Here is a 12,940-nt window from a genome sequence, read left to right as displayed (position 1 = left end):
GGAACGCAAAAACTTTTGACTGGGCTGTAATGGACTGATCAAAGCTATTTTCCGATCCACCTCGCATTTCCCCGTCGATCACACATATGCTGTGCCTCAGAATTAATAACAACTAATGGTGGGCTTGTTGACTTCACTTGGCAAGCGATTTTTGAGTTGTGTGTGTGCAAAAATATGTAATTATTTGGACTACACAGCAGACGTCGCATGTCCGACGTGCAGCCACTTAAGCCGCGGTGCAGCGGTAGGGTTGGCTGTGCTTCGGTTCACGTCAGATATGCGAGGCGCACGTGTAGTCTCTAACACAGTTTTGCACAAAAGCTAAAATAACGTTTCTTGCGTGTCGAAAATGAGTGGTCTTACGACACAAATCCAAACCTTTCAAATTCACTGTCATCATATGTGAAATCCGGAGCACATGCCAAACGGGATGAGGATTTAGCTTGACTCGCTCCATTAACTCTCATTCAAAATTTTGAAAGCTCCAGCCCCACGGATCGGAAGTAGAAGGGCGTGACTTAGGTGCCCCATAGGCCTACAAACTCCACCCTCAGTCACACGTGTAGGAACATGGAAGGAGAGTTCAACAAAATTTGGCACATCGGAATGTTGCCACTTGTCCATTTGAGAGAGACACAGGGAATCATTGACCAGTCACAATTTTCACAACATGAACAGTTAAAGCCGGGCTTACACTGTACGACTTTTTGCCCGATTTTGCCACGATTTGTCACTTGGACGACTTTTTGGGAGTCAGGCTGATTTCTTGCTCAATCAGAGGTCAACCGTGAGTCTCGCATCGTGTAGTGTAGGCCTACATAGGGCAATGACAAGCGATTTCACCTCATAATCACGCAATCGTAGGGTCGCAAGAAAATCAAAACTGTTTGAAATCCTGGTCATCCCTCGTGAGTAAATCGCACAGTAAAAGCAGTGCGAGGACCTGACTTGACACACATGCACAAATTGGTAGGGCAGCGCGATCCAGGAAACAAGCCTGTCGTGTCGCACAGTGGGAGCATTCTGCTCGCATCCGACTGTCGGCTCGTATAGTGTGAGGACACGAGTCGCGAGATGTGAACTTTTAAATCGTTAAATTCCCTTGTGCAGTGTGAGAAGGAGCTTAATACCCACGATTGAAAATATTGCACAGTGTATGCCCGCCTTTAGTCTCTGATGCATGCAGTCTTTGATCCCTTCTGACGTGCTCCACTCTGTGGTGTTTGCAATGTGTCTGACTGTCTGACCACAATGTGGGAGTGGCAACAGACTTGATTTGATCTACAGTACGTGTACAGCAATCCGGATTTGTTTGACACCAATATTACCAACTCAATATACCGAAAATGTATCGAAATCGAGAGAGCAGAGGTGGCGACTGGCGATATGTGAAAATGACTTAATTATCTATAAGAACAAAAATGTTTCTGTGCTGTCCAATCACTACTGAATGTCAAGAAATGCGGGAGAAGCCCGACACAACCAAAGACGCGCCCCCCACACAGACAGGCAAAAAAGTGACAAGAAAAGCACTTGACTCTATATTTCTGAATATTGTTTAGATATCATTATCGAGGTATTGCATGCTGTTATCAAGTATCTATATTTGCTGTCTTGTGTTTTATAAAGTAGTTAATTGATGAATAAAACTATGTTTATGTACCCTTATTGTAATTTGTTACCCATTTCTGGAACAAAATCTTCAAAACTCACCACTTTTGGCCAATCTCTGTCGTCGTAACGTTTCTATCTAAGACTCAGGGGGAATATGTCTGAGGCTGAATAACATACTTCATATGGTATACACTGCAAATATTCAGCCTCTTTCAATTTTTTTTTTTCTGAGAGGGTTTGAGGTTACTCTCATTTTCCGTTCAGAGAGAGAATGGGCACAGATTCCACCACAGAGAGAGAGAGAGAGAGAGAGAGAGAGAGAGAGAGAGAGAGGTGACCATAGGAAGGAAATATGAAAAAAGATATTTAGCCATCTACTTGAATAGAATGATTATTGCACATCATGACAAAAGGATGTGTTAGGTTTCTGCTGGATTTGAGAAGTTGTCTAGAACAATGTATGATTAGAGTTCTCTCTATATCTGTAAGACTTCAGAGTATTTGGGTATGAAATAGAAGCCACAACAGGATCCAGAGTTTACCGGGGGGGTTGGTACTGGCAACTGGGACACTGGGACCCACTCAATGACCCGTGCTGGTAAACAAACACTAGGGAAATGGTAACCTCGCCCCTGAGTTTGGGGGGTAAGCTGCGACATACGCAATCCTACACTGACACTGACCCTGTCTGGTGCTTTTTTTGACCTGTGCTTCATCCCAGGACAGCCCCAAACCCAAAACATTGCAGGTCAGCAAACTCACAGACAAATACTCAAACAATAACAGACAGACTGACTGGTCCTGCCCCCTCTGAGGGTCCATGTAGGGCAGTCATGGGTAGGCGGTTGGGGCGTCAGACTTGGTGGGGGGAGTAATTAACCAGTGCTCTCCCCCATCCTCCTCCATGACTGAGGTACCCTGAGCATGGTACCGTACCGCTACACTGCTCCCTTGGGGCGCCATTGGGGCCTGCCCCCTTGTATGGGTGAGGCAATTTCGTTGGGTGCAGTGTGCACTTGTGTGCTGTGGAGTGCTGTTTCACAATGACAATGGGAGTTGGAGTTTCCCAGTTGGGCTTGTAATAAGAAATGCCAAAGCACTTTTTTTGTTTCTTTTTTTACAGGAAAAAGATGAATGGTTAGTATGTAGTGATATAGCTAATCTCATTGTATCTTCCATATACAAGTGAGAAATGAATACATTTACCATTGACTTCCTAGACCAATCTGTTAATCAAGTTCACATCGTCACAGGTAACGTCATTTAGTCTTGTTAACAGATAGTAAAAGATTGTATCTAACGTCACAATGCTTGGTTTACATAACACTGGGTGAGAGTTAGCTGCCTGCTGTTATCTGTTGCGCCTGCTCCGTTGTGGCCCAGGTAGGCGTCGTAGCGAGAGTAGTACTCGCCATGGATACGCCTCAACACCTCCTCCAGGTAGATCAGGTGGTCGTCATGATCACGATCTTCGTCCTCGTCGTCCTCCTCCCCCTCCTCATCTTCCTCATTGTCGCTTATATCCACATCATCCTCATCGATGGGGTTGTCAGTCGTGGTCGGGTCACCGGAGCTTTCACTTTTTGCTATGGAGGACACATTCACTGAGTCACTTTATGTTTAGGGCCAGGTCTTGTAACGTCTCAGTCACCCTGTGCCAGGCCACATGACCGCCTCCTCCTTCTGATCCTTCTCCTCCTACTAGCTACACGCCCTCTTGTGATGAGAAACACATTGCAGTGACCATAAAATACGCATGGAATCTTGCCTGATTGTCATCGACTTTCAGATCTCGTACCGAGATTTTGGCCTGACCAAGAAGATAGCACCCCTTCGTTTTGGTCATCTGCAGTCCCGAAACAAGCTGGTCGTGCCGCACAGTGTGAGCATTCTGTCCGCATCCGACCGGTGGCTCGTATGGAGTGAGGACGTAAGTTGTGAGATGTGAACTTTTAAATCGTGAAATTCCCTCGTGCAGTGTGAGCAGGAGCTTAATAAGATCTAACAACTGTTGCCTGATCTGATGAGACTTGATTTGTGCTGCAACACCGAGGTGCATCAACAGTTCAGTTATAATGGCAAACATATTTTCTTGCCACAATTTTGGCCCCTTAGTACCAATCGGTCTTTGTTGTTGGAATGCCATGTCCGTATACTGTACAGCAGTGATTCTCAAACTGTGGGCCGCGGTGCAGCTGCATTGCAGGTGGGCCGCGAGAGGTCTGGGAAAATTATCATATCATATCATATAATAAGTTATTATGTTATATTGGGCTATGGTTTGGTGGGCCCCAGAATTTTTTCACATTTCAAAGTGGGCCTCTGTGTTCAGAAGTTTGGGAACGGCTGCTGTACAGTATGTAAAGCAACAATATCAGTGACAACAACAAACAAAATTGAAAAACAAAAATTGAATGTTATGCAACTTTATTAAAGACAGATAAAGTAGCATTGCAGAGGGATTTACACATTTTACACATAATACGGAAAACAGTCAATTTTATATTTGAACTGTTTGAAATCCTGTGATGTGAACAGTGATGCCCACCCACACTGACTAGATAAAGTGTGTGCATGTGTGTGTGTGTGTGTGTGTGTGTGTGTGTGTGTTTAAAAAGAAGGGGGTAATACTTTAGAATAACTACCTATAAACACATAAGCAGACACAGCACAGTCGCATCAGTCTTCGAAGTTTCTCTTCCAAAGACCAGAAGGCATGAAACCACATAAAACTCACACAGTATAAGTTGATTCCCACTCCATTGTTTAGTCGTAGTTTGGTTCTTACTCATATACAAACATTTGTAAATGCTTTGTTAAATGTTAATTATTATTAAATGTTAAGAACGTGTTTATAAAGCTTTTTGGGTAGTCATTCTAAAGTGTTACCAAGAAGGGGCCTTCTTGACAAAGAGGCAGGTATGACAGTAAGGACAGTGGTGGTGTACATCTTTGCAGTCATCCATGCAGAATTAAGCAGCAGCCGCAAGCTGTAATACTGTGGGAGAGAGAGGGAAAGAGGGGGGGGTCCATAGAACATATATGGTTGTAGAAGAAAGAAAGAGATGAAGATTAGTACATAGTAAATAACATTCACAATCTTCCATACATATGAGTACTTGCGAGCAGAGGTGTCAAGTAACGAAGTAATACTTCATTACTGTTCTTATCGTAAGTAGACATTTGGGTACTTTCCAAGTGGGGTAATTGTTTTTCAATCAATTACATTGTTGTTCCATCAACCATCAGTATTTCCCATTATATTTAAGACATAGCCTCATTTCTCGTATCACTTAACCGCAGCATTCATTTATTTTGGGGGAAATGCGAGACAGTACTATGGTGTACTTTGATTTGGCAGAATAAAATAGGATAATCATTTCCTCTGCCAAGGAGGTTATGTTTTCGGTCGCGTTGGTTTGTGTGTTTGTCTAATTTTCTGTCAGCAGAACAACTCAAACAGCTCTGAATGGATTTGGATGACACTTGTTGAAAATGACAAAAGGAAAAAGTGATTCAATTTTGGTGGTGATCCGGATCACGATCTGGATCCAAGAGTCTTTTAAAAAAGACCCTTCATCATTGTGTGATGTGGCGATTTTTGCCATTTCAGTTTCTGATTCGATAAAAACAAGGCAGAAAGACTTGAAAAAAATAGGGTGTAACATAGTCAGCTTCCTTGATGGAGGTCTGCACTTTTGAGTGCATTTCTAGTTATAATTATTACAATTAGGCCTGTACTACTACTAGGCTACCGCTATGTCTACTACTACTACTACCACTACCACTACTACTACGACTTATAATAGTAATAATAATTACCTCCGCCAGGAGGTTGTGATCGCCCGATTTCTGTGTTGGCATGTTCGTGTGTTCGTTCGCTGCTATTTCGCGGCCTGCCACAAGGTGGTCGAGGTGAATTGAGCAATGACAGGGCGTGTCTGCGAGATGGATTGATGGACAGTGACCACAGCCAGAATGTAGGCTATAAAGCATGGATTTGCTGTGCCTACATGGTTGAGTAGCCAATCGCACACCAAATAATATAATACAATATGGCACACATATCGTCGCAGAGTTCATTGTTCTCCTAGTGTTTCCCTGTTCTGTTGAAGTTAACGAAGGGTGGAGATAGTAACGGCAAACAGTGGTACCAGCTGTCACTAATTCCATGCATTAGGTTGACGTCAATATCGATTTTTTTTTCATGTGCATTTCACGGAGAAAAGGGCCATCACACATTAGGACAATGTTAAACTTAGTACAATGGAATAATTATTACCACTTCAAAACCATCAAATTGCGGCGAAAATACTTAAACTTGTGTGCTGTTGTGGGTGCCGCAACTTGCCGCCAATTTTTTTATGAATTTGCTATGCATTCAGGGAAAACTGTCGAAGCCCTCCGTCGACGGAGTGTGGTGTCGGAAAATCTCTGCGCGGAGGGGTGGAAAGCCCTTTGCCGCACCCCCACCCATCTGTCTGAACGTGAATCGGGATACCACTACGCCTACACGTGGACGCGAAAAAAGGAGGCAAAGGGGAACGGCTTAGGGCTAAGGGGTGTAATGGTATTCACCCATAGGATTTGGTTAACATTGAATGTTCACTTCTCTGAACACAATGGTATGTAGGCCTAGCCTATAGGCCTGCATGAATCACACCACACCATGTCACAAAAAATATTAGAACAAATTCAGCTTCCTTGGCGGAGATCTGCACTCTCTGAGTGCATTTCTAGTTATAATAATAATATTTTCTTATATAAATCATGCAACTTGCAATGTGTCACATTTACTCTCTCATCCACAGGCTACGCTATTGTCCTCAATGACATTTTTCCCATTTGATTACTTTTACTTTTTACTACGAAAGAGCGCCGTATACTAAAAAACTTTTACTACAGTAAAACGCTTCAATTGATACGTTTACTGTACTTAAGTATTTCTCATCCCACTTCTACATTTTTCAAGTTTCTACACTTCTACTTAAGTAGTATTTAGCATTTTAAAGTTGGAAATGACTGTTCTGGTGTCCTTTCAGCAGGGGCGTTGCTAGACCTATTTTGCAGGTGCCTGGGTATTGATTTGCTGTGCCCCGGTATGAGTCCCCCCCCCCCCCCCCCCAAAAAAAAAAAACAGCTGTGCTACCTTGGAATTTAGCTCAAGTTTAGCATACAGAGTAATTTTTATAACTGCAAAAAAAAATTTTGCTCGCTCCCATTATCTCTCAGTGCCAATGTATAGCATTAGGTCAGTTGACGCCCCTGCTCCTGTGTGTGTGTGTGTGTGTGTGTGTGTGTGTGTGTGTGTGTGTGTGTGTGTGTGTGTGTGTGTGTGTGTGTGTGTGTGTGTGTGTGTGTGTGTGTGTGTGTGCAGTGCTTAATTTGAGGGGGAGCAAGGGGGAGCTAGCTCCGGAACCTCAGACGAGAGCTCCGGAACCTTGGATGGAACCTCATGGAAATACATCACAGATCCCCCTTGGGGGGGGAGCTACCCATCCTCTGCGCTCCTGGACCTCCCGCTTGACAAATTAAGCACTGTGTGTGTGTGTGTGTGTGTGTGTGTGTGTGTGTGTGTGTGTGTGTGTGTGTGTGTGTTTTCTTACCACAACAAGAACAAGCCCAGACACACTACCACCGCAAAACTTCCAGTCCTGTACTCCACCATGGTGTAGACCAGCTGTTGGCACGTGTGGCACCAGGACTGAATCTGGCTGTTGTTATTGTAGATTGTAGGACCATTGAGACCTGGCAGTATTGTAGAACAGATCAAACGGATATGCAGCAGTAATTTATCACATTACATGTGCTGACGAAGCACAACAGAGTTGCTTGATATTGGCATTACAATGACAGCGCTAAATACTGTAAGCGTGACATTTTGCACAATGCTTCCTGAGGATCTCTTTAATGATTTTGGTGTAGAAGCCCAACTAAAATAGTCTATACATATAATTTAATTAGCATTTATATTATTATGAGTATTCTACAGTGTATAGTATATAGTATTTTTATTTAGTATTTTTTTTTTACTTTCTTTGTTTTTTTAAGACTTACGGTTTCACTCATCACAACTGAACTATGTAGAAATGATGAAAAGCCTATTCTACTAAAACAAGTGAAACAGTAGAGACAGCGTGTGGTCGAAAATGGTTGTGGCGGAATGAAGAAAAGTTTGACTAATCTAAAAGGTAGGATTTGTCTTGTGAATCTTCTTATAATTGTTTTGTTTACTTCGCTATTTCTGCCAAAACTGTTTTTGCCTGCGAATGGGTCTAGCCCCGCTCGGCCAATGCCTCAGGCCCTGAAACTGGCAGACTAATCACAACACAGTAGATTTGTTTCGAATCTTTGGATGCAAAGCGGACTAGGTTTTGTTTTGAATTTATATGAATTTGAATTTTATAGATTAATAGATGACAAACAAGGAGGGAAATATCTACAGTACCAATGTGCTGCAAGGAGGGGAATATGCAGCAACTGGATGTCCAATGTCTGTTTCACACACACGCACGCACGCACGCACACACACACACACACACACACACACCCACACACACACACACACACAAATTGTAAACATAGGTGCTGTTTACACGTAGCTGGATATTTTTTTCTCCTGGTTGCATTGCTTTTGCATTGGTTTTGCCCTTCCGTTTCCACGTGGCAGATATTTAAAATCCAGGTATAAAAAGCAGGAGAAAAAAATATCCTATTTAGGGGGCTGAAACACTTTTGTTACAATGGAGGATTTATTTGTATCCACACGTTGCGTTTACACCTAACAGGGGAAAAAATACCCTGCTAAAAAAATATCCTGCTACGTGTTAACAGCACCATAGAGGCATACAGTACCTGAAGGTGAAGTGTTTGATGTCGTGTTCACAGTTGGTTGCTGATGACAAAAAAGACGAGAGAGGGAGAGAGAGGGGGGTTATAGAATACCACAGGGATGGGGATCTTCATCCTCAAAGTGATAGGATGCTCATCTCAATACAAATGCCAACGTTTCAATACAGTTACAATTCATGAAATTACCTCTGATACTATGCAATTGTTATACCTAGTGATGCGGTTTGATATGATGCCATGCAGCAGCACAAAATAAAATATTAAAAACCACTATGGTAAGTGGTAACTATAAGTAATTATCAAGTTATTGTAGCCTACTTGTAGAATTAAAGAATTAAATTCATTTTTTTTTAAATACTGGAAATGTAGCAGAAATTACTGAGAGCTACAGAGAGATTTGTGCTTAGACCAGGCTGGTCTGGGACTGAGAAAGGACCCTGGGCATTTTGGGCATAGACCGGCCCCTAACTCCTCCATAGGCCACTTTCATACTATATCTTGACTGGTTGAATCCACTGTCTATATTGACGATGTAACAATGGACCTGCCCCTCTAAATTGTGGGCCCCAGGAAAACAACAAAAACAACAGAATCGGCCCCTGAGGACTGTCGGCCCATCAGGAAAACGCCCTGTATGCCAGATTACCAGTCCAGCCCTGGCTTAGACACGGCTGCTTTGAGAAGAGAAAATGGATTCTTCAAATCATCAGTAGGCCTACATCGTACTTGGAGATAGGATTACGAATACATTCTACTCGTGGCGTGGGACATGCATTGTCAGGTTTGCATGAGTTCCTTCTCGAACTGCTTCCATTGAACTACCATTGAACTACAAAAAGTTTTTAAGTTATACATCTTGTGTTTAAATCACTACTTGGAATAAGACCTACGTAGGTTCCTGTAAGATAACTGCCGGATCCCAGATCCAAGACCTATAGTAGGAGCAAAACTTACTAATAGTACAAATAAAGCGTGTATACCAATCAACTCCCACTGAACATAAGAAATGCCCCCACCACAGTTTTTTGATTTGGCACCTGCTGATGCTTTTTTGCTGGATGTGCGCACTTTCCACTACACTCAAAATCAATCACTTGACCTTAACCTAATAGAGTATGCATTTCACTTACTGGAGAAGGGAGTGAAGGAAAACCCCCATCAAAACAGTGTTATTTTATTTCCTTAAAGATTATATGTTCCAATACTTTCACTCACCTACAAGTATTTAAATAACAGAAAATAGAAGCTAACATTTGTTTCCCCTGTTTCATACATCTTTTGGTCTCAATCCCAAATGTTTCTGGGCAGCAAAAACAAGAATATTTGGAGGGTACTCTGCATGTTAATCCATATCATTCATCAATACATTTGAAATTCCTATCTCCCAGGTACTAATTATTCAATATGCCATGCACACAACTTGTATTGTATGAAAGCATATCACAAAAAAAGTTAATTGACCTTAGTTGACCTTTTGACATTCAAATTTGACCTTAAAGGTCAAGTTGCATGTTGGCAACCAGTAGTGGTGTGGATTGGCACTGCCCTCACAATCCGATTTGATCACGATTCGGGAGGTAGCGATTTGATTCGATTCTATGCGATTCAATCGGATCCGATTCAATTCTACAATGCATAGCAATGCATTACATTTGTACTGAAAGCAAAGCAAATGTTTCATCAGTCATGATGAGGCAATACAAGTAGTCAGATTCTGAGCAACAATTTATTGGCTGATTTCTGTATCAGTCTGGATCAGTCTTGCAATGCTTTGAAGTACTTTTTATTTAATTTAACATTCATTTGCTCCAGAAATATCCATGGAAGTAATTGAAACTTAAAGAAATTGCCGGATCGATTCGGGAACTTGCCGCATTGAATTGGATTGTCCATGCCCTGCATTGGATTGCATCGCCGAATCGATCATTGTTGACACCACTAGCAATCAGGTGATTCTCAAACCTTAGTTTATAGAGATTATAAAGCCCCCCAAAAAAGACTAACCATAAAATGCATTGTTTTTGAATCAGTAGTCCATGCTGATGACTTCTGGCATGGTTGCCGTCTTATAACAACTTTTAACAATGTTTCCATAAGTAAAACTGTAATTTGCCCACGGTTGACCTTCTGACCCTCAAATTTGACCTCAAAGGTCAAGTGCCATGTTGCCAACCAGGTGATTCTGAAACCTTAGACTGACCTCTGTGGGCTAGTGTCTAGTAGACCTATTATATCAATTCCCTTCCATGCACTGACTGTTAATTAATTTCAATTGTTCTCATGCCAATCACTATATCACCTGTCTTGTACACAACAGTCCAGAATGGAAACATAGCACACATAGTTGTCAAAGTACTCAACACCGCACTGAAAATTCCCCTCAAGTTCCGTTTTCAAAATGTGGATTCACACTGTTGGTTTGAAAGGACAAATCTGTTTTCATTCCACAGAAACCAGACAAAAACATTTCTGCTCTGCCCCCCTGACTGTGGTGATGTGACTGTTACTCACTGAGGTGATGCTGATGTCGATGCCGCCCTGAATGGCACACTGGGAGATACTAGGAGCGATAACTTGGCCGCCATCTTGAGCTGATAGATGAGGGGTCCCAACATGGCCGCCATCCTGAGCTGCCAAATGAGGGGTTCCATAATGGCTGCCATCCTGAGCTGATAGAAGATGGGTCCCATCATCGCCGCCATCCTGTCCTGACTGATTAATGGTCGCCATCCTGAGCTGAGATGGTGGCGGTCAATGGCTCTAGGGAGACATCCTCCATGAATACACACACACACACACACACACACACTCTCACACAAACACACACACACACACACACACACACACACACACACACACAGGCACACTCCTCAAACTGTGGCTTGAGATACTATTGAGATACTATACACTATTTATTTTTTATTATTCCTAGGTGTACACATCTCCACTGATCAAAGACTGAAAGATCTCTCACACTACTGGACTATGTTCATCTGTCAAGGACTGTGCACCTTGTAGGGAAGCTCAGATCTCAGTATACTTTGTATAATGACAATAAAGGCTTTCTATTTCTATTTCTATTAGCAGAGAGATTAAGACTCTACAGGAATTTGTCAAGGTTCCAGGGATATGCCAGCATCACATCCTAAGTGTGAGGAATTTGCTAGATGTTTTAATAAAAAGATTGCAGACATTAGAGAAGGCATCCAAGGTGAAAACGCAGCAACCTCTGGCGCCCACTCAGGCGACACACCGAGGGGAGGGTTAAACCCCCCAAGGAGACCTGAGAGCTTCCAAAATTTTAGTCCAATTACAGAGGACGACCTCTGTAAAATAGTCAGGGAAAGTAAGCAGTCTACCTGCAGCCTTGACGCTATCCCCACATATCTGCTAAAAAAAACATACTTGGTCAACATGATCTCCAAAAATTCTGTGCTCCTCGACACGGCTGTTAAGGGCACAAAATCCGTGTCCAGGAGCACGGATTTTGCCAAAATTCTGTGCTCCTGGACACGGAATTGTTTTCCGTGCTCCTGGACACGGAATTGTTTTCCGTGATGGACACAGAGAAGTGCTCGCTACTCCCACAGCTCTATGTTTCCACAGTCTTGTGTTTTCTCAGGATTTTTCTAATTTCAAATATTTCTTCTAAAGAAAAACATTTCCTACTGACAGGTTAGGGTTAGGGATTGTTTTGGTCTGGGCACAGCTAGTTTTCTTTCATTCATTACATGAATTTGATAGCCTAGCAACCAACTGGAAAAGTTATTTCTCAAAAATATGTCTTTAATGACAGGTTAAGGTTAGGGAATGTTTTGGTCAGGGCACAACTTAAATTGCTATAACATTATTTTAAGAATCCTGGTCCTAACCTACGTTGACCTTATGACTCTACAATCTCTTTCTATCTCTTCTTCCTCTGCCTTCCTGCTATCTCTGCCTCTCCTCTCTTCCTCTTCTCTTAAATCCATCTCTAACAATTGTGTTTTTTTTCCTCATTTGTTAAGCACTTTGAGTTGCATCCCTTGTATGATACAGTGCTATACAAATACAATTATTATTTTTATTATTATTAAGGTAAAATATTGCTATGAGGGCCAGATTCCGGTCTGCATAAAGGTGTGTCATGGCACAATCATTTTGTATGAGGTCTTTGGAATTTAAAAAACAAAAATAAATAATAATAATAATAACTAGGGGTCTCTAGACTTGCTGTTAATGGTGAAGAATCTTTTAAAAAGTCCTGGTTCCGGTTTGTGATCCGGATCACCACCAGAACTGAATCATTTGGTCTTTGGGTAATTTCCAATAACTCCAGAAAGTCTCGTCCAGATCTAGCCTGGGAACTCCCATGCTGCCTTTAGTTCTACACAATCATTCCGATCTGAAAGACAGTATCACTTGTGATAAGGTCTGGTGGTACCCAGGCAGGTCCAGATCTGTTCATAACTGTTTGAGTTATCCTACTGACAGA

General features: G+C 42.2%; 1 protein-coding gene across 1 annotated transcript; it reads right to left on the bottom strand.

Annotated features, from left to right (window-relative positions):
* Window positions 1–2,916: 2,916 nt before the first annotated feature.
* Window positions 2,917–11,196, bottom strand: LOC134458504 (uncharacterized). The gene is made up of 4 exons (XM_063210846.1): window positions 10,978–11,196; window positions 8,470–8,509; window positions 7,221–7,362; window positions 2,917–3,193 (listed from the first exon to the last, which is right to left on the bottom strand). Exons 1-4 carry the CDS (start codon window positions 11,194–11,196, stop codon window positions 2,917–2,919), a joined length of 678 nt encoding a protein of 225 aa, XP_063066916.1.
* Window positions 11,197–12,940: the final 1,744 nt, after the last annotated feature.

This window comes from Engraulis encrasicolus, chromosome 1 (assembly GCF_034702125.1).
Source record: "Engraulis encrasicolus isolate BLACKSEA-1 chromosome 1, IST_EnEncr_1.0, whole genome shotgun sequence".
In the NCBI taxonomy this organism is placed as follows: Eukaryota; Metazoa; Chordata; class Actinopteri; order Clupeiformes; family Engraulidae; genus Engraulis; species Engraulis encrasicolus.
Note: the sequence above shows the minus strand (reverse complement) of the source record. Positions and strands in the feature narration are given on the sequence as shown.

Bases quoted from the DNA above. Each gene is read 5' to 3' on its own strand.
- LOC134458504 (XM_063210846.1), bottom strand. From the start codon at position 11,196: ATGGCGACCATTAATCAGTCAGGACAGGATGGCGGCGATGATGGGACC. The intron at 8,510-10,977 runs GTGAGTAACAGT...TTTTGTCATCAG, and splicing joins TCGACATCAGCATCACCTCA to CAACCAACTGTGAACACGAC. The intron at 7,363-8,469 runs GTACTGTATGCC...CAATACTGCCAG, and splicing joins ATCAAACACTTCACCTTCAG to GTCTCAATGGTCCTACAATC.